At 45.2% G+C, this 21,541-nt stretch overlaps 1 protein-coding gene across 1 annotated transcript; it reads left to right on the forward strand.

Moving 5' to 3' along the window:
• The first annotated feature begins 745 nt into the window (after positions 1–745).
• FTH1 (ferritin heavy chain 1) lies at positions 746–15,071 on the forward strand. Its single transcript, XM_082270834.1, has 4 exons — positions 746–972; positions 9,253–9,399; positions 13,548–13,673; positions 14,812–15,071. Exons 1-4 carry the CDS (start codon positions 871–873, stop codon positions 14,968–14,970), a joined length of 534 nt encoding a protein of 177 aa, XP_082126960.1. The 5' UTR covers positions 746–870; the 3' UTR covers positions 14,971–15,071.
• The last annotated feature ends 6,470 nt before the right edge of the window (positions 15,072–21,541 follow it).

Genomic DNA, 21,541 nt, shown 5'->3' on the forward strand with positions numbered 1-21,541 from the left:
AGGTGATCAAATACCACCAAAAGAAAGCTCTGTTTGTGGGAAGAAAAAAGATGTCCAATTCGTTTAGGTACAGCGTTGCACGACTGCGTAATTGTCCGTTAAAGTCACGCAGTGCCGAATAGCAAAATAGGCCCTGGTCAGGAAGGGGGTAAAATCTTCCGGGGCTTAAGTGGTTAAAAAAAAATAAAAATAAGCTGGAACTCTGCATTAAGGATGCATGCGTTTAGACACATATGCCTGGAACGCAGGTCTAAGCGCTGCACATGGGCCTCCTGTATACTTGGAAACATTAGGATTTGGTACTCTTGAGCAAAATGCCCCATGTGCAATGCATGTAGTCTAACCATGAATAAATTACAAGTGTCTAATGAAAACACGTCTACTATATCAATGGAAAGGCAGCCAGGGTCACTGTGTATGTAATAACAGGCAATGACTCTTCAGCGTGCTTATCAGTATTACAAAAACATGTTTGTTTTGTAAGCCATGACCACGTGACTAAAGCCTGGACATCTTTGATACTGGCAGAGCAGCTCAAATTCAACTTCACGTATCGCCGACTTGGATAATCTGTGCTTCATTACATTGCCTTTAGGCTAACAAGCCTATCCTTTGATTTGGTATAGTGCTAACATGCTTTACGTTATTATAACACACTTTTTTTTTTTTCCCTTACCAAACATGGCTGCCCCTCCCTCACAATTATGTCACAACCAGTGGGCGGACAGCTGCTGCGCTAGGGGGCGGGACGGTCCTGTAATATAAGGGTAAATCGGAGAACCGCTGCGTCAGACTGCTCGCCTCGTTCGTTATAGAGATTATTGGGTTCGCGCTTCAACAGTGATTGAACGGAACCCGCCATTGGACACCATGAACTCCCAGGTTCGCCAGAATTTCCACCAGGACTGCGAGGCCGCCCTCAACCGGCAGGTCAACCTGGAGCTGTACGCATCCTACGTGTACCTATCTATGGTGAGTGTGCCAGGCCGTGTGCCAGGGTCGTGCCATAGCGGACTTCTCCCAGAGGGGGCGTTCTGAGACTTGTGGTTCCACAGCAGCTTTAGTGAAGCCATTGTGGGTCTGTGTGAGGTGACCGCAGCCTTGTAGGTGGTGGAGGCCTCCTGTCACATGGCATAATTCTATTATTTACAGTGCATGGCAGGTGTGGATAGAGGGGTTGGAAGGGAGGATATCTTTAATGCATTCTATGCAGGCTTAACAGTTCTATCACCCCTCCCCCCCCCCCCCCCTGAATCCTATTCCAGTCAATGCTGTGTGCATCTGCAGCGGTTCCCTGCATGGGACTTGGAGGCCATTGGCTCCAGCTGCTGTCAATCAAATCCTCTGGGGAGAGGGCAGAGCTGTGCCTTCTGTGGCTATAGATACATGCAGCCCAGCCTGGGAGTGAGCCCCATAGTGTCTGTGGCTATAGATGCATGCAGTCCAGCCTGGGAGTGAGCCCCATATAGTGTCTGTGGCTATAGATGCATACAGCCCAGCCTGGGAGTGAGCCCCATAGTGTCTGTGGCTATAGATGTATGCAGCCCAGCTTGGGAGTGAGTCCCATATAGCGTCTGTGGCTATAGATGTATGCAGCCCAGCTTGGGAGCGAGTCCCATATAGTGTCTGTGGCTATAGATGTATGCAGCCCAGCCTGGGAGTGAGCCCCATATAGTGTCTGTGGCTATAGATGCATGCTGCCCAGCTTGGGAGCGAGTCCCATATAGTAAGTGGTTTTATATGGTGGCTGAAAGAGGAGGGGGTGGGGGATACCTGAAAAGGAGTGTTGTGGCTGCTCTGTGATATACTACAGGACAGAGCGGGTAAGTATGCCATGTTTAATAAATTGCAACAGCTTTAAGGCAAAAACCCCTTGTGATGGGGCTTGCCTACAAGGGTTAAAGTAGAAGTTTGGGTTTATTTAACCCATTTTCTAAATGCCCTTGGATCGCAAGCATAATTCATTCTGGAAACATGCTTGCAATCCAAAGCACTCTTATGAGTCAAAGCCAATTTCCCCATAATAAATAATAGAAACTCAGATGAGTTCCTCTATGTTGCAGCATCAGAGATGAGTGTGTGTGTGTGTGTGTATATATATATATATATATATATATTTTTTTTTTTTTTCTACCTTTCAGATCGTGGCTGATGCCCAAGTTGTGAGTTTAGTGCATGCCTGAGTAATCTTCCTGTAACTTCGTGTCCAAATTGCATCAATTTAGATTAGGATCTGACTGGAAGGGGAGTTCTATGGGCACTAGAAGTCCCCTTGTAGTACAAAAACCTTTTCTAAAGTTGTCGTGACTTCAGTAGTGCTAATTAAGACAGCTCACATTGACTAACATGGGAACCAAGCCTGAAAACTGAGGGGAGTGGTGACTGTCAGTCACTGCTCTCAACTTTACGCCTTTCAGTGCTCATTGGAGTGCCAAGCAGGGGAAGGAGTGTGCAGCTGGCTCTGGATCTTGGCTGTGCATAGAGGTGGTGCCAGGAGGATCCCTCCAGAGCCTGGAGCTGCTCACCCCTTCAGTCGATAGAGGGCAATCGCCTATCAGCTGACTTGGTCACAGAAGTGCACTCCTGTGACCCACAAGAGTGTGACCAAAAAAGCTTTTACCATACTATTAAGCCAGGGGTAGCAGGGAATGCTGTAATACTTGACCAGTTCCTTGCTCTCCTGGCACTCTAATCTGATGCTGTGGGTTTTCAGCAATTGGCATACAATGCAAGACTGTTGGTCCTGGATTGTACTTGGTGAAGGGGCTTTTGGAATTCAGCTGCACAGGTTGTAGGAAGTTTGCTGAATGAAGGCATAAGGGCATTACAGCTTGTGCTTCTACCCCCTAGACCTGAGCCCTAGAAAACATTGCAGAGGGGATCCTCCAGTAAATGCTTGTCTATGGGGAACCTAAAAAGCACCTATAGTTGCCCAAATCTGTGCCCTGCAATCTTCCTTCCAGCTGTGCCATTAGTCGCTCTAATGCAGTGGTGTCATACTCAATTTCATCACGGGCTGCATCAGCATTAGGGTTCCCTCAAACAGCCAGTTGTATCTGTAAGACTAGATGTCAAGAGCACCCTACCCCCCCCCCTGTCAAGAGCCCACCTGCTATTGGAAGTCAAAAGTCCCCCACCCTCCATTACATCACAGTACACTCCCTTTACCTTATGCAGCTGTGGATGAAGTTTGGAAGCAGAAAGTGCAGAGTCTGGAGGAGGACCATGGGAGGGCTGGAAGTTGCTGAATGCTGAAAGCAGGGGAGGCAGAGATGAGGGGGTGCGGAAGCTGCACAGAATCTGAATGAGGAGTTTGGTCTTCCTCTTTGCTGCCAAATGCTGAGACAAGGTGGGGCAGTGATTGGGGGGGGGGGGGTGCTGCAGGAGAGGTGCGTGGGCCACATGAAACGCCCCGGAGGGCCACATTTGGCCCACGGGCCTTGTGTTTGACACAAGTGCTCTAATGTATAATTTGGCTTAGGCCAAATGCAAAGGACACTCCGTTAGAGGGGATTTATTCTTCCTAAGCAAATACTTTTGTAACTTGGTACTGACTAGTATTCCAATGTTTCTCTTCTCCTTCAGTTTCACTCCTCACCTAATGTGACCCGGTACCAAATCTGATGGAGAGGGGCAAACAAGAATGCTGTGCAGGCACAGTGTCTTCAATTGATGACCACATTGGTTGTTGGATGCCGGTGGCAGGAAGGTTGTAGTGGTGCACAATAACCTGTGGCTTTTGTGTAACTAAAAAGCAAGCTTGATCACCCACTGGCTTGTATAGGATTTTTGGGCACTTTAGGCATTTTGCCAAGGCATACCCAAAGTGCCTGGGCACCCTGGCTCTAAAAGGCTGTTTTAGAGACCTGGTTATTCAATGAAGCCTTCACATGTTTTGTGTACAGGAATTTGCCTTTGCATAAATATAGGACTTGCAGGAGGAGATTTACTAAAACTGGTGCAGCTGTGTATAGTAACCAGTCCGCTTTCAGGTTTTATTGGAACAAGCAGAAGTTAGAAACTGGTTACTATGCACAGCTTTAGTAAATATCACCCACTGTGGGTACTTTAATGATGTACTGAGTGGTTTAACTCCTTGTAGCCTAATTGCCCCAGCGTTGGCAACATTTCTATGTGGTGTAGTAGTCACAGTAGGGGAATCCTTTGTACAGGAATATCTTCACTTGCTGCCTGCGAGGGCTCTCATTGAAAGATTCCCTTTACTTTTCTGGTCATGGTGACCGTTCACCAGATAGCAATTGAGGAAAAATTTGTATCTGGGCCACAAATTGTAGTAACACACTTAAGATCTGACGGGGGAAGTCTAGATTTGCAATTGTATTTTTTTTCTAGCTCATTTTAAGTGCAGGTAACCACTGCTTAGGTTTCTGTCAGTGTATCGCATGCATTACTTAACGCAGGCTAAATACAACAATGCCTCCTTTCCACTGAGCGGTACTGTAGGCAATTATTGCCGTTTCCATTGTCAAAAATTGTGAATGGTACCCTAATTCTGAACCGTACCACTTTTTTGGGACCCTTTCATTGGTACCAAGCACAATCGTACCAACAGGGTGGAGCTACACTCTGCAGAATGTTAATTGGTTGACTACTGGTTCACCATGCCTATCAAGTTGACGTCGATCACTACTTTCCGGCTACACCACGCCCTATCATGTAAGGGTAGTGGAAACGCAAGCCTGATCAAAGTGTATCCTTCCAAAATGTACCACTCAGTGGAAATGAGGCATTGGAAAAGTTTCCAATACCCCTCTTTAAAGTGATACTAAAGTCTTGCTTTTTTTGTTAAAAAAATAACAAACTTGTTATAGTTACCTGCTCTGTGCAGTGGTTTTGCACAGAGCAGCCCAGATCCTCTTCTTGGGTCTCTCACCGATGCTCCTTCCTCTGAGTCCCCCCCACAGCAAGCGGCTTGCTATGGGGGCCGTCCAGCCTCCTTTCTCCTCATTGGCTCACTGACTTTGACAGCAGTGGGAGCCAATGGCACCTGATGTGTGGAGAGTCCCAGACGGCGGAGTATCATGCAACATTGCTGGATTTGGGGGGGGGGGGGGTGCTGCACACTGAAGGTTTTTTATCTTCATGCATTACGATAAACCCTTCTGACTTTACAACCATTTAACTACTGCATTACACTGGTGCATGCTGGGTGAAAATGGAACATGCTGCATTAATGTAGTGCAATGTGCTGCAGCATGCGTTAAGAAAAAACAAAGTGTAGTTCCCTGCTGGGGGCTGGGAGAAACCACATCAATGCATACCCTTAATCACATGTCATTGGGCACTGAATGCAAACATTAAGCTTTTAGCTTGCCCTGCTTGTTTGCTTTAGTAGAATTGTACTACAGCTTCTAGAGATGTAGATTTCCAGTGACTTCCATATTGATTCTAGAGATGTAGATTTCCAGTGACTTATTGATTCTAGAGATGTCGATTTCCAGTGACTTATTGATTCTGCCTCTGAAAAAGGGTCTAAAAATAGTTTAATACAGCTGACATCTTTACGCCTATCCACCCTTCTCCCTGAAGCATGTTTTGCACATACTGTAAATGTGAGCTCATGATCCCAGCCAAATGTTGCACCATGTTCCCAAGTAAACAGTCTTATCTCCTAGTCGCATGATGTAGTATGAGGTCCAGTTTGATATCTAGTCAGACAGGGGTTTAAGGAACCTGATTAGCTGAAGGGTGTTTGCTAATCTAGTTCATCCAGTAGTAGGCTATAAAACGGCACAGGAGAAATTTGCTGCAAGGAGGCAGTTTGATGAACCCAATGACTTTCTGCATTTGTAGCAGGCTTTCATCTACTTGTAGCTATAGCTTCCATGGTAAGGTATAGTTTGCAAACACCTAGAGAAAGTGATTAGTAATGGTGCAGTCAGCAGAGACCTCGGAGTGGCTTACGTCAGTGTGATGCAAGGCTCAGAGTCCAGATAGCTGGTGTACAGGACCTCAGGGACTTGTATACTGCAGACACATGGCTTTCAACTATTGAACGGATGAAGTGCTCTTTCAGAAATGAAGGCAATTGCGCCTGTCAGACTGCTGTGGGTTTTTTTGTTTCTGTCAAGCAATAAACCTAAATTTGTCTACACTTCTAAAATAGACATCTACTGTATTTTATGAAGATTCAAAACTGCACTGCCAAATAGCGTAGGAATAAGTATCTATTGCCAAGTCAATCACTTATTCTCCATGGTGCACAAGAATAAATACAAAAGCGGCCTGATTTGTAGCAAATTGGGTTTGACACATAGCCATCCAGCTAAAGAAAGCCATTGTGGTAGTGAGAGGTTTAGAATATTGATTACTGTTCTTGCTGCCTCGTGGCAGAGATTCTGACAAAGACGCTCTGACCTCTAAGAAGGTTTGTGTACGTGGTGGGTGGGTCCAGCTACCATGTGGAGTACATTGATGGCAAGGTCTGCTCATTGCAGTGCCCTCTGGTGGGCATAACACAGCACTGAGTGCTTACAAGCACTGCGTGCAAGGGTATATAGAATAGCATGGTCTCACTGAAAGGCTTAGATCAAATTTTTACACTTAAAAGAACTTGTGTTGGCATCCATACTGGCAGATTTGGACATCCCTTGCAATAACTGGGTAGTGTGGTTTTAACACCTGGGCATTCAAAAGTCCTCAGACTGGTTCAAAAGGCCTTGCTAAATATTTAGATTAGCGATTTAGTGTTTGTTTTTCCAGGTTGAGTGATTAAAGGTAAAGTGTTAACTGTTTTTAGGATGTATAGCTGAAAGGTTTCTAGAATGGAAACATGAGCAGCTGTCGAGTGCATGTGTACAAATACTTCAGTGACTGCTTTGTTACATGACTGATCAGTGAGTGTACTTGTCAGTGCAGCTTACCTTGGTGCTAAAATGTGGCTTGTGCCACTTCAAAACACAGAAGAATATAAAGGCCTCATCCACACAGTGGTCTAAAGTAGGGATGCACCGATCTGATATTGGGATCGGATATCGGTGCCGATACTGCCAAAATGTAGCTGATCGATAAAATGGGCCGATCTAGTTTTTGCTCAGCCGTCCCTTGGTGTAGTAGTAGTATGGGAGCCGCTACTTCGTGTATAGGTCCGGCTCACAGGTGGAGTGATCAGATGCACTCTGCCTGTGAATAGAGGAGCCACACACATGAAGCAGTGGCTTTGCTCTTTACTGCAGCGGCATGCATATTGTGTGTGTGAGTAGTTCCGCATCGGCAGATACACAATGCCAGGTATCTGGACTAGAGAAGTCTGATAGGTGCACCCCTAGCCTACAGCCTACATCTGCGTGGGGCTGTTTTAGTTTCACAGGATTTCACCTGTCTGTTCCCACCCCTCATGTTTAACACTGCTTTGGGACGTTCCAATGGTTATGAATACCAGAAGCGGTCTGTCAACAAATGAAAGGGAAGGATTTTTGACTAACCGGAACATCCATTTCTCTGTTCATTGACTGACACGGCACCCGCCTCTCCTGGAGGTGTAATTCTTCTGACACTGCTTGTAACAACTGAGTACCTATAGCAGAGAAAGGGAGTATAACCCCCCCCATGACACAGGTGAAGCCAGATTTTTTTTTTTCTGCCTAGTGTCCCACTCCTGTAGGGGGCAGTATAACCCATGGTATAAAGATCAGGAGCTGTCAATGAAAATCAAATGGATTTTATGTAAGTCCAAAAATCTTTTTTTTTTTTTTTTTTTTTCCCCCAGCAAGACTCCTTTTAGACCATGTGCATGGGGCTCTGGCCTTTAGCTGCAGGTGGAGGGCACAGGAGCCTGTGAAACTGGGGCTGACAGCTGCTGTGGCTTAACACTGCACCTAGCAGTACCTACATTTAGGGCAGTATGTGCATGGGGATGAATGCATGAAGTCGGTGTTCTGGGCATTCATTCCTGGGTGCAGCATACTATTCTAAACGTTTGTACTGTTAGGTGCCCTGTCCATCTGCAGTAGATGTCTATCCCCACAGCTAAATGCCAGCGCCCATGCACTGAGGCTAAACACCCAATGTGCATGGAGCCTTGTTCTGTGGGACAAGGCGGTCTAATGGCCAGAATTAATTTGTTTTGAGTGAAGCCGATTAAAAACAGATGCAGGAGGGCACCCAGACTTAAAGTATGGCAAAAGCATTTGGATAGTCAGTTGTCAGCACCAGTGCAGGTTCTGAGAAGATCCTAACCATATGATGGGGATTCATGCAGAAGCCTGAACTGACGGCATGCTCAGTTTCTGAGTCGCTGAGCATCCTAGACAGCCGCTCTCACCCCCCACAGCCAAGCGCTACATTGAGCACTGGAGGGGCAGAGCTGGTGACTGGACAGTCGCCATCTCTGCAGGCTGAAGACAGAGCGGTGTTTTGATCACTCAATTTTCAGTCTTTGAGGCAGCAGGGATACAGCTGCAGCTGGGATCAGTGCTGCACCCGTCTAGGTGAGTAGGACTTTTTTACAATTCCCACTTATTTTTAATGTACATTCATAGTATAGATCAAAGTAATGTTTAGCCCTGCACAGCAGGCTACTTTGCCTGGGTAGCCAATTTAAAACCTCAAAATACCTGCATTTCCAGGTTTGGGGGTATTAGGAAAGCTTCCTCCTGCAATTACCAGGCTTTGAAAAATGGGCATGCATAACAAGCAAGCTTGGGCACATCATGGATGTACTGTGCTAACAATTGAGGCTGCCATTTCCCAACTTCCAATAAACTGTTGTAGCCAATTATATCTTTGACAGTACTTGGTTGGAAAGAGCCTACAGATATAAACCCCCCCCCCCCCTTGTTAATGAGGTCATATGTGCTTTCACTGTCTACTGTGGTCACAGTATGTATTGGTGCAGGTTTCAGGCCTCCTTACTGTATGTGTGCAGGTGCCTATTGCTGGTTGTGGCAGAATCTGTTTACACTGCCTGTACGCTTGCTTGTTTAGCCTGTGGCAGCACAAATGAGATGGAAGGATCCAACCAGTCTCCAATGCTGTCACATTTTATTCTGACAGCCTTCCACTGTTAGTACTGATCTGAAGCTGCTCATACATTTTCCAGCTTGCCCATTTGACTATAGATTCAATGATTGACTTCGATTGAACAGGGACAGCCACACATTGATCCCTGCTGAATTGTGATCATTATACAGGATTGGTGCACTTATACATTTGTTTTCAGTTTACCTTTTTAGCTGTGTGCTACACTTTTGACATGCATGGCTCATTTGTCCTAATGTCTGTTTCCTCCAGTCTTATTACTTTGATCGTGACGATGTGGCATTGAGGAACTTTGCAAAATATTTTCTGCACCAATCCCATGAAGAACGTGAGCATGCAGAGAAACTTATGAAGATGCAGAACCAACGTGGAGGGAGGATATTTCTGCAGGATGTGAAGGTGAGAAGGCTTTTCTTTTAAAGTTTGTCTGCAGGCAAGCAAAGGTCTTTCTAACCACTCCACTGTTTTTAAAGTGACTAACGTTTCCTTTAAAATTCTACAAACTTCCTCAAGCTGGTTTTGCATAGGGCCGCCTGGATCCTTCAGTCCCTCATTGCTGCTCCTGGCCCCTCCTGTCAAGTGCCCCCAAAGCAAGCAGCTTGCTATGGGGCACCTGAGCTGCAGCTCCATGTGTCCATTCAGATATGGAGCTGCTGTTCAGCCCTGCCCCCATCTCCTGATTAGCTAACTGACTTTGACAGCTGTGGGAGTCAGTGGCGCTGTGGCTCAGCAAATCAGGAGGCAAAGTCCTGGCTGGCCGAGAGAATCAATGGACCTTGCTGGACAGATGGGGCTCGGGGTAAGTACTGGGGAGGCTACTACACACAAGGCTTTATCTTAATGCATAGAATGCATTAGGATAAACTGGCCTTACAACTCATTCAAACTAGAAACCAGTCCCTCCCCATAAAGTAGATCTAAACTCTTAGATTGTGAAGTTGTAGGGAACATCCAGAAATGGTTGAGTTCTGAAGTAGTATCCTGAAGAGTTACTTTTGCATTGCAAAAAAATGTGTAAATTTAAATACCCCTTTTATAAGTGATCATACTCCCTCTATTCTCAGCTGGGGGAGAAGCAGCAATACACTTAGGAGAGCAGGCTGAATTCCCAGCACAGCACTGACCAGGGTGTGTTCTCCTGCTTAGTGTAGTCTAATAGAAAAGCTGTGTAAAGTCCCTGGTATTTCTGCCAGTCACTCTTAAGGAAGCAACACAAGGATTGGGATACTTTATTATACAAGTACATGGTACAGCAGGCACATATTGGGAATATGAAATGTTGGGTTTGCATATGCTTTGGCCTCATTCAGGTAAGCCTGTAATCTGTACAGTGTGCATGAAACATTAAGATCTGCATCTCTCCTGAGCTGCTTGCAGGAAACCAATACAAGTGGATGCAGATGCTGCACACAACATCCAGACTTGACAGGCATGCAGGAGTGGGTGTGGCCACAAACACACTGCAATCCAAGCTGTGCATCTGCTCCCTACACCTGTCAAATTTTGACATTGATTGTCCAGCTGCTGCATCCACTTCCAAAGGCTGCACACAGCTTGGGCCAGATGTGAAAACCCTTTTTTTTTTTTTTATGCAATCATGAAGGGTGCATCTGCTGTGGGATTGAAGCCTCGTACACATGATCAGATTATCGGACACTTTTTCTGGTAGTCTCGTATGGAAAGTGGAGGTTACTTTTCATGTGAAAATTCTCGAACAGAAATCCACTTCAGAAGTGATGTCATGTGTTGAAATGTGTTGTATGCATTTAGTTTCCGAGCATGCGTAGTCATGCTTTTATTTTTTTTTGGGATGAAAACTGTACTAATTAAACAAAAATCGGATGTTGTGTTGCCGTACAATATATTTTTTTTTTTTTCGACTGCACATCCAGTGCTGAACCAGATCTGAAAATTGGCATATTGTCGGACCATTTTTACTTCCGATTTTTCTTATCGTGTACAATAATTAAGACAAGGTTGTCTGAGCGCTAGTCTTAGATTTGGTGATGTCATTTCTTTGGTGCTGACAGTTCTTGCAGAGATAAGGAACACCCTTTCTCTAACTAGATGACAGCCTTTATAAACTGGCATCATTAACTTACCGTGCTTTACTCTGAACAAACGCATCAGTTGCAGGAAACCTGAAGGCAAAACTAATCCTTTTGAAAAGGTGTTGCTAAAAGTCCAGGGCCAGAGTTCCTTTAATATTTGCCTAATCTTCTGTCCACACAATCAAACTCTGCTGTGTTGGAGATGATCCCATTTTAAGCATCTGGCAGTGTTTTTAGTCCATCCCTGTAGTTTTCTATGGGAAACGCCAGTACCTGACAAGCTGTTCAATGAGCTCTCCAAACAAGCAAAAGTTTGTTCAGGCACCTCTGCAATATGGTACAGCCAAATCCATGAACCCTTTTGCAGTGGCCTAGCGAAGTACGTGTGGTCCTTCAGACTGACTGGACAATACAGATGTTGGCTAGCACGCTGATTGGCTTCCTCTGCTGACTTTGCCCCTTCACCTGTTGGAAAGTTCCCAGTGTTAAGTTAGTGCTGTACAATGCTGTAGAGCAGCCTGATTGGCTCATGGTTTGCCCCATTCTCCTCCCCCCTGCTTTAGCATGCAGGATGGTCTTAGTTTTGCCAGGCAGTGAGATGCAGTGAAGTTGTTGCTTGAAACCTCCCTATGAGAATTTAAAGGACTCTCTTGTCTTAATGACATTTGGTATGAGGGGGAAATCACCAGCTGGGAATAGGTAACAAATACTTGATAAGAGACAATTTTTTTTTTTTTGGGTGTGAATAAAACCTACATTTTGTCTAACTTTCCACCTCTAACTCGACATAATCTAACTTGACTCAAATGAGTTTTTACAGCTAAATCGGAAGATTGCAGTGAACATTCAACAAATGAGCATAAAAGTATGGTTAAACTACCCGTAAGCCTGAATTATAGCCTAAAGGTGAAAAACGTAGTCTGCAACACGAATTAAAAGATGCAGTGTTAAATTACAGGTGCACTGTCTAGACATTGTTTGTCATACACCAGTAATAACTAGCAGGCTGGATTTACAGGTGCATGCCAACTAATCTAACTTGTGCTCTTCTGGGTGAGTTTTGTTGGCTCCGGGAATCAGATGTTGCACATTAGGAGTCATAGATGTGCTGCTTTAGGGCTCTTTCACACGGACGTTCAGTTTTTTTTTTTTTTTTTTTTTGCCCGATCAGGTTTTTTTTTTTTTTTTTTTTTTGGACACCACGGATGACACAAGTCTGTCTATCCATTTTCATCCCATCCATTTGCAGATGAAAAACGGACAATGTATCTCTATGTAAATACGGATGTCAGCGGATGACACCACTGACAACCGTTTTTGCATCCGTTCCGTTTTTTGACCGGAAGAAAAATCGGTTTCTCTTCCGTTCCAAAAAACTGAACTGAAAGGACGAAAAACGGGTGTCAGCGGATGGTCATCCACTGACATCCGTATTTACATAGATACATTATGTCCGTTTTTCATCCGCAAACGGATGGAATGAAAAACGGACATACGGAACGCCCGTGTGAAAGAGCCCTTAGATTTTTCTTCAACCCAGTGGGTTGAACAAAACTGGGCTCCAGTTGGAGCCACTGTATTCACTATGCAAAGTACAGTGATCTCCCCCACTGATCTGTTGTGGTTTGACAGGGGGACTGCCCCCCCACCAGAACACTTCGATCAGTGCTTTCAACCATTGGTGGAGAGCAGTGATTGGGGGTCAGTTGGCTGCTGGTTTTCCAGCATGCATGACAAGCCGACCAAACAGCTAGCTTGTCAGACAGACCGACATGCACACAGACAGGCCTTTAAATGTAGAGGGGGGAAAAAGCTGACCTTTGGCCAATGCGAATGGGACAGTTACATCTAATCTGAATTTCTAGCAAAATCTCATTGCTGTAATATTAGATGTTTCAATTTTGTTGCCTATGGCATGCAGTGGGTTTTACTTGGAATGTGTATTGTTAGAGCAGCAGCCAGTATGTGCTATGAATGCACTAATAAAATGCCATCTTGGGTGGATCTGCCCTTTTTAAAAAACCTCTTGGTTCCTGAGAACCCTGCAGTACACTAATATCCAAGTTTGTTTTCTTTTTTTTTCTTACTATAAAGCAGATGCATTTTGGGGTGTTTGTTGCCTGTGGCATATTGCATGCTTCCTAGAGGTGTGCCTTTTTTGTTAGAGGCAGCTGTGAAGCTAATTCAGTGTCTGATTTTTGCGCTTCTGCTTTATTTTTAATACACGTGCCATTACAAGACATGCTAGCTGCTTTCCAGACTTGTTACAGCAGGTCAAGATGAAGATGCGTGTCAGTTTTCAGATATACTTTAACCTCTAATTGTTCAGAGTTTCCATAATGTGCTATGAATAATAAATGGAGCAGATGGATGTGGCACTTTACTGCAGGATTTCTTTACACCTTTTTAGCGTTTTGATATAGATGTAGCTGTTATCCTTGGACACAATGGCTTAAACCAATGTTTTCTAAAATGGTCTTTATTTCTGAATTATAGAAGCCAGACCGTGATGAGTGGGGCAGTGGTTTGGAGGCTCTTGAATGTGCTCTGCAGCTGGAGAAAAATGTCAACCAGTCCCTTTTGGATCTGCACAAATTGGCTACAGATCGCAATGACCCTCATGTGAGTACACAAATTCAGTTGCAATGTATACACTTTTGACTCATTGTAACTGGCATGTAGTTCTGACACGTAAAGCTGGAACAATGAATCCACTGCAGGTTCCCGCATCATTCGACTTGCAGGCTGTTCACACTGCCATATGCAAATCGCTGGGGGTGTCAATACAAACAGTTCCCCCAGATCAGTTTTCATATCGCAGTGCGAACTGTTGATTTGGACATGAATCTGATTGCATAGGTGTGAACATCCATGTGCTCGGATTCTGGTGCGGACCACAAAAGGGTCCTGTGCGACTTTGGTCTGCATAAAAGGCAATTTCAGCGCACTGCTCTGCAAATCACAATGTCTGACATCGCATATGTGTGAACCGGCATGTATTGAAATGTTCATGAAGTATGGCCAAATCTATTTTGGCCCCACTTCTGCCTGTGCTCACGGGAGTGCTAAAGCCAGCTGTTGGCTGACGTCACAGCCAGCCCAGGATCTGAAAAGATCCAAATCATATGGTCAGGATCCACCCGGATGCCTGGACTGCCACAGCCCAACTGGCAAAACTGAGCCAGTGACTGGCAGTCACCAGCTCTCCATCCTGAAGACAGACCTGAGCAATCAGCAATGTCTGATCACTGTTTTGAAGCCAGTGGGGGGACAGATGCAGGATTGGATCGATGCAGTGTTTGTACCCCATACTTCTCTCAACAAAAAACAAGAGAAATCCCTATTCACTCCAAAAATCTTAAACATTCTGCTGTGCTCACTTGAAATGTGAAATTAGAAGGGCTGGGTAGGCTCTTGGATCTTGTGGTAAGAGCTAGTCTTTCAAAACAGTACTTTCATAGCTAGGAAGGTAGATGTGTGCTGGTAACTTAACCTGCAGTCCTGTTAAATGGCGCCGGGACTCTGGCAGGTCTTGGCTAGTGTGAGGACTAGAACAGCTTGGGGTTAGTGCTGAAACAGTAGGCTTTGTTTTGCTGCATTGTGCTGGTAGCAGGCAGTGTAAATAACATTTTGCATTGTTGGGAAGTAAACTCATGGCATTTCTGTAAGGAGTAGAGCTTCAGGGACGCCACTGTTTAAAACAAATTTCACTCTTTCAGTGCTGTGCAATTTAAATTTATTTATTTTTTTTGCCCTGCAGCTTTGTGACTTCATTGAAACCCATTACTTGGATGAGCAAGTGAAATCCATAAAGGAGATTGGTGATCATGTGACCAACCTGCGCAAGATGGGAGCCCCACAAAATGGCATGGCTGAATACCTCTTTGACAAACACACACTAGGGGAGTCCCATGACTGAGCTTTGTCCTGCTTCCTGCCCTCTTTATCTGTTTTATTTGTGAAATCTTTATTCCTGTTTCTCTGCTATATTTTTTGACACTAATAAAATTGTACAAGGTGCCCTGTAGTGGTGTCTGTATGGATAACTGTAATCTAGTGATGCATTCACTGAGTGTAAAGACTTCATAACTAGTCTGTACATGTAAGGATTGGGAGGTAAGCTGTCTTGTCATGATTTGACAGACTTCTATGGAGTAAGGTAACATGCGCTTCCACTGACAAACGGGCCTAAAGGTGCCAACTATAGTCTTATCTACTTGGATTCTGTCTTATGCATTGCTCCATATGGGGCTTTATTTTATGCCGAAAATGTTTAGTGTGTATACACTAGGGACAAGTAAAAACTGACCACCCAACTTTCTTTGCAGTAGGATACAACCCAGTTGTGCTTGGCTATACATGAATTCTACATCTCAGTTCTGATTTATTAGATGTACTAGGTCAGTGAATGCCACATGTGTACTACCCTCAGAAAATGGTCCGCGCCAACTGTAGGCCTATAACTTGTTAAATCTTAAGTTGTGCATATCAATGCAGATTCCCTTGCTTAAGGGCATGTATACAGAAGTTACTACAGCCTTTTATCAAAGCCAATAAAGGAGACGTTTGCAAAGACTGCAGTTTGTGGTTTCTTGAAGTGCATCTCCAATCTGACAAACATTCTTGTGTAAAATGGGAGTAGCTCTTGCACTAGGTGTGAGTGGCTTCATTCAACATTTTGGCTGTAATCCGATGTGAAACCACCCAATATTTTTGAGACTAGATTCGTGCAGGAATTGGGGGTCCTTTCACACGGGCGGTCCGATCAGATCCGCCTGTCAGTTTTTAGGCACTCTGCTCCTCCATGCATCCCTATGGGGCAGCGGATGTCAGCGGTGACATGTCCACTGACATTCGCTGCCGTCCGCATCCGATCCTGTCTGTGAAATCTGGACGGATAGAAACCCTATTTTCCATCCGTCCAGGGGATCGGATGAGAGCGGACGGGCGGTCCGCTCTCATCCGATTCCCCATAGAGCGCAGTGGGGCTCTGACACCTCCCTCTCCGCAGTGCAGAGATGGAGCGGTCACCTGCCTGCTCAGCGGGGGTTGGCGGATCGATCCCTGCTGAGCAGAGAATGGTTCAATGGAATGTGGACCTTGTGAAAGGGGCCTAAGTTAACCATTTCTACACTGCACAGGTGGTCAACCAAGTCATGTGGAAAAATAAGCATGTCTTAAACATGGTGGCTTCCATAAGGATGCATACATGGTCCTGTGTTTTGAAGTGTGAATGTACACATTTTGGTTGCCTATATATTTTCTCTTGCCTGAAATGAGCATACAGCAGAGCTAAAACTGAGTCATTGGATCAGAAAAAAAGCCAGGTAACCTTTTACATCTGCAGTGGAAGCAACATGAATTCTTTCACTAGCATAATACAGGTTACTTAAACCATGGCAGGCAAACTTAAGTGTTTTGGACTTTTTTTTTTTTTTTTTGGTCTAACCCTATTCTGTCAACAAATTGGTCCATCCCTACATAGATGTTGTGGCTGCAATTTTTCTTTAGGGCCTGTACACACCAGAACAGTGTGGGAAACCTGTGGCATGCTGGTATCCCACACCACTCAAAACCTGTTGCAATCTGCAACAGGTGCCTGTTTTTAACCACTTCCAATCCAGTTCTGCCACTACATGTAATAACCATTTTCTGCTAGAAAATGACAACCACCAAACATGGGGGGGGGGGGGGGGGGTTAGCAGAGACTGTAGGGAATGAAATGGTGGTCTTTGCGACATTTATTGCATGGTATTTGTGCAGCAATTTTTCAAAAGGTTTCTTTTCAAAAAACCTTCATGAATTGAGAACTCTCAAATTAGCCTCCATCATTGCACTCACTCTAACATTTGCAATGATTCCTTGATGTGTGGTTTGAACACCGTTTACATATGTTTGCTTCTGTATGTGGGGATGCTTTAAAAAAAAAAAAATTCATAGTCACTTATTCCTATAAGGCCCCTTTAACACATGCTGTCCGTTTGTCCAGTTTTCATCCATCCGTTGACGGATGGAAAACAGACATCAATGCATCTCTATGTAAAAACCGGATGATCATCAGCTTCTGTCAATATCTGTGTTTTTTTTTTTTTTGAACGGATGAATGCTTGATTTTTCATCCTTCAAAACGGATCGGATGAAAAATGGATGGGCAACAGATACATTTTTGACGTAACTGAACGGACAGTATGTGTGAAAGGGGCCTTGGGAATGTAAACATCCTTTGGAATAGGGTACGACAGGTCCTCTTTACAGAGATCAGTAAGTGGAGTCAGTAAGACCTTACATCTCTTTAGGCTGGAAAGCCTGAGATAAAAAAAAACTGAGCCTTTCCAGCTAAGAACATGGCAGTGTTTACACCTGCTGGTGCAGGAAGTGATGTAATAACATCACACTCAACCTCTGGTCAAGGAGATGGACAGGGACCATCTGGTCCTCAGCTCTATGGTGAACTGCCACTGGTTGATCCATTCTCTGAGTGGGCAGTCCCCCTCCAACCTGTAAAACAGCTTACAAGCCACTATAGTTTTTGTTTTGCAGGGAATCGCTGGCAGACAATATCTGAAGGCATCATTCAGATATCTCCACTCAAAGTCCATAATGTCCTACAAGTAGGAAGTAGCTAATAACTTCCAACAGCATTTGCATTCACTACTTTTGCTGCAGTCTAGTGATATTCAGCCCATTCAAAATGAGTGGGCTCAAATTGCACCACACAACTGCATCTGAATCAATGTTCCTGTGCCGATTCCAGGTATGAACTGGCCCATAGCGTTTGTTTTTCTCTCCTGTCTTCCCCTCTGATCTGGCCAGTAACACTTCTGTCTTAGGGTATCTCGATGAAATGGTAAAGTGTATGTCTTGGGAGAGTAGTGTTGTAAGTTCCTATTGTAACATTTGCAGTGGAAGCTCCGCCACCCCTTGTGACAGCAAGTGGAGGATCCTGTCCCCTGCTCACTGTTTACGATTAAAAAAAAAAAATGGCTGTTCAGGGCTCATTCATCTAGAGTTCTGTGGAAGTGAAAACAAATACACACAGCCTTTGTGGCTGTTGGCTTGTAGTTGTCAATGAACTATCAAGGCACGGTTGAGTGCTCTGGTAGTCCATTGATTCTCAGCAGTGTGTACCTGCCTGTGGGATGTATGGGCAGACAGCTTACTCTGACAGTCTGTAGGAGTCCTGCACAGCACCTGCAATCTGCTGACTGCTTGCAAAATTGTGTTAAAGGGGCACTTTTTCAGTGATACCACTCTGGTGGGTGTGCATAAGCCTGATATTGGGTAAGTAGTGTACGTAGCAACGTTTCAGATTCCTTAATCTCTTCAGTCCAGGTTTGAAAATGGAGGTTAGTTCTGTGGTAACATGTTTTCATATGGCAGATATACTTGCCTTTAAATAAATAGAAGTAGAATATCTGCGCTCAGGTAAATCGGTGCATGTTAGCTGCTGATTCTATGCCTAGAAACTCGGCACAACAGATATAGGTATATAACGAGTGCATCACTCCCAAAAATAAAATTAAATAGTAATGAAAAATAATCCTGTGAATCACCAAGATCCCCCAATGTCTCCTGTCCAAGTACTAACCATGCCCAACCCTGCTTAGCTTTTGAGATCGGGCACATCCAGGGTGGTGTGGCCTTAGGCCTTACCCTGGTGTCTATTGTTAACAGCAATATGTCTCATCAAATTGCTATACATAAACCGTGATATTGTGGTAATATACAAGAATGTGCTTCAATCCAGGAATTCATGTAGAAGCATATACAGCCGAAAACACACTAGGACAGAATAGAGTCCCACAAGCCATGATGAGAAAATGGGATGAGCTCGTCAGGCTGTCACCATCAAACACTTGTAAGGTCTCCCAGATGTTATTGGTTACACACAAGGCTTGCCAAATAATGCAACCGTCTATATGTGCGTGGTCACATGTAAGGCCTAAGACCACACCACCCTGATCTTAGAAACCAAGCAGGTTTGGGCTTGCTTAGTGCTTGGATCTTTGAATAAGATCTTGGTGATTCATAGGATTATTCATTACTATTTAATTTTAGTTTTGGGTCTGTGAGTGCTGCACTTATTATATATCTAGACCGATTGCCTTATTAAATAAAGGTACTTTATTGTGCTGTCAATTTACACAGTACTTTACATATATATTATTCACATCAGTCCCTGTGCTCAAGGTGCTTACAAACTCACATTCATCCAAATATTAGAGCCAATTAACTTACCAGCGTGTCTTTGGAGTGTGGGAGGAAACATTGTGCCGTGGTTAAGAGTCAAAACGTTAACTCTAGTGCTAGCCACTGCCATGTGCTGGAAGTCCATTGCAATATGTCCTTGGCTGCTTTGTATAACTTTGTGATTATATGTGTAATAGACTATGTAACTATCCAAACATGATATGGATCAAGTACTGACATCTTTGTGTTTCTGGATCAGCGTATCAGAATTTCAACCATAGCAGCATCCTGTGTTAAGACAGTAGCTATTGAGAGTTCTATAGACTTTAACTACTGAATTTTCAGACGTTACTAGCCTAATGTATATAAAGGCATCTCACACAATTAGAATATCTTTAAAAGTTAATTTATTTCATTAATTCAATTCAAAAAGTGAAACTCATATATTTTATATAGATGCATTACACACGGAGTGATATATTTCAAGCATTTCTTTCTTTTGATTTTGATGATTAGGGCTTACAGCTAGTGAAAACCCAAAATAGAGTATCTCAGAAAAATAGAATTTCTCTTTCATTTATTTACGGACACAGATCCTGATCTTCATAACCATTGGGTTATACTACCCCCTACAGGTGTAGGACACTAGGCAGAAAAAGAATCTGGCTACGCCTATGGGCAGTCCCAGAGGGTTTACTCCCTCTCTCTGCTATAGTCAGGAAGAAGGACCTTGTTCCTTGCTGGGATCCCTGGTCCTGGCAATTTTTTTCTTTTTAGTTAGAACTTTTTTCTCCTGGTTTTCCTGTGAGATCTACAATCAACTTCTGGACTGGGCAATGGGCTGGATAATCTAGATCCAGTGGTCACCCCAGTCTGGCCAGCGAGCGCACAGACCTCAGCTCCGTGCTAGGTCAGTCGCGACATACCCCCACTGGACGGGGTCTGGCCTGCTAGTTAAATGCCTCGCAAGGTCGCATACAACCGGGTCTCGGCCCGAGACGCAGTGTTCCTCCTGGCCGACAGCCCCCCATTTTGTTGGCAAGGGGTTCTGTCTGGAGCATATCCCACCCTGTTCCTGATATGGTGATTAGCTGTCTCCCCCTGGAGGGTTTTGGGGTGGGCGTGGGCCCGTCCTTGGGACAGTCGGACCCCCCAGGTTACCCTTCTTCCCATCAGGCAATCTGTTCATCTGTCCCCCATCCTACCCCCCCACCCCCCCTCCACATATGCTGGGTGGTCTGGTCTACCTCCTGGGCTGGGGGCCGGGCGCTATGCTGGTGATGGGGGGTGCACCGCCGACAACCAGATGATCGGCTGTGTGGGGGGGGGGGGGTTGTACCTGGTTGGGGGCTCATGCCAGGGCCCCCCCGTCCTGCCTGGGTCTGTCCTTGAGGCCTAAGGCTCCCTCCCGGGTCCCTGGAGGCCTCGCGGGGACGCCATTTTGATGTAACCTGTGTATTCCTATGCACAGCAGCCATGTTTGTGTAGTCTGACAGCCATTTTGTAGTGGTTTGAAATTGAAAATAGTGGAGGCCATGACAGTGGAGCCCTGTGGGAGCCCCTCCTCATCCCCTGGTGCTGATTCCTGGATCTTTTCACTTCCTGATCGCCGCACTTGGAGTGCAGATTATTCTGGTGGCTGCAGGTGCCTGTTTCTGCTGGGGGGTGAGTCTGGTGGGGTTCTCTCCCTTTTTGCTGAGGATCGCTTGGTGCTTGTGCCTGGCGACCGGGTGGTGCTGCAAGAGCGGTGGGGGTTTTCTCTTTGTTTTACACTTTTTGTTGGGTCCCCCTGGTGACTCATGGAGTCTTTAGAGCACATCTCCCCACCTGATCCCCTCTCTGAGGCTGCGGGGCCCTCCAGGTCCCAACCATCCATCGATGCACGGACGGTGGTCCTGAAGTCCTTTGTGTCCTGGGTGGAGGAGTGGGTTTTCGGGCGACAGGCTAGCAAAACGCACCCCCCGCCTCATCAGATCCTTAATCTGATTCGGCCACCGCGAACGTGGGTCACCCTGCTGGGTCTGCAACCATGCGCCCGGAATACTCTGATAGGATGATTTCTCCACATCTGCAACCGTGCACGAAAAGGCGCTGGTGGAAGCACTGATTGTATCTGTACATGAGACTTTGAAGATAGAGGACGCAGCTGCGACGAAGGGGCAGGTTCCCTTTGGCACTCAAAAGCCATCCAAAGCAGCAAAATTGTCGCTAAAGAGTAGGGATGACCAAAACGTCCCCTTGGGGTCCCTAAGCGATTTTCTAGCTGTTACCCCTATGAGGTATTATTATTAAGAAGTGGA

This window comes from Pelophylax lessonae, assembly GCF_965119305.1.
Source record: "Pelophylax lessonae genome assembly, chromosome: 10".
In the NCBI taxonomy this organism is placed as follows: domain Eukaryota; kingdom Metazoa; phylum Chordata; class Amphibia; order Anura; family Ranidae; genus Pelophylax; species Pelophylax lessonae.

Bases quoted from the DNA above. Each gene is read 5' to 3' on its own strand.
- FTH1 (XM_082270834.1), top strand. From the start codon at position 871: ATGAACTCCCAGGTTCGCCAGAATTTCCACCAGGACTGCGAGGCCGCC. The intron at 973-9,252 runs GTGAGTGTGCCA...TGTTTCCTCCAG, and splicing joins CCTACGTGTACCTATCTATG to TCTTATTACTTTGATCGTGA. The intron at 9,400-13,547 runs GTGAGAAGGCTT...TCTGAATTATAG, and splicing joins TATTTCTGCAGGATGTGAAG to AAGCCAGACCGTGATGAGTG.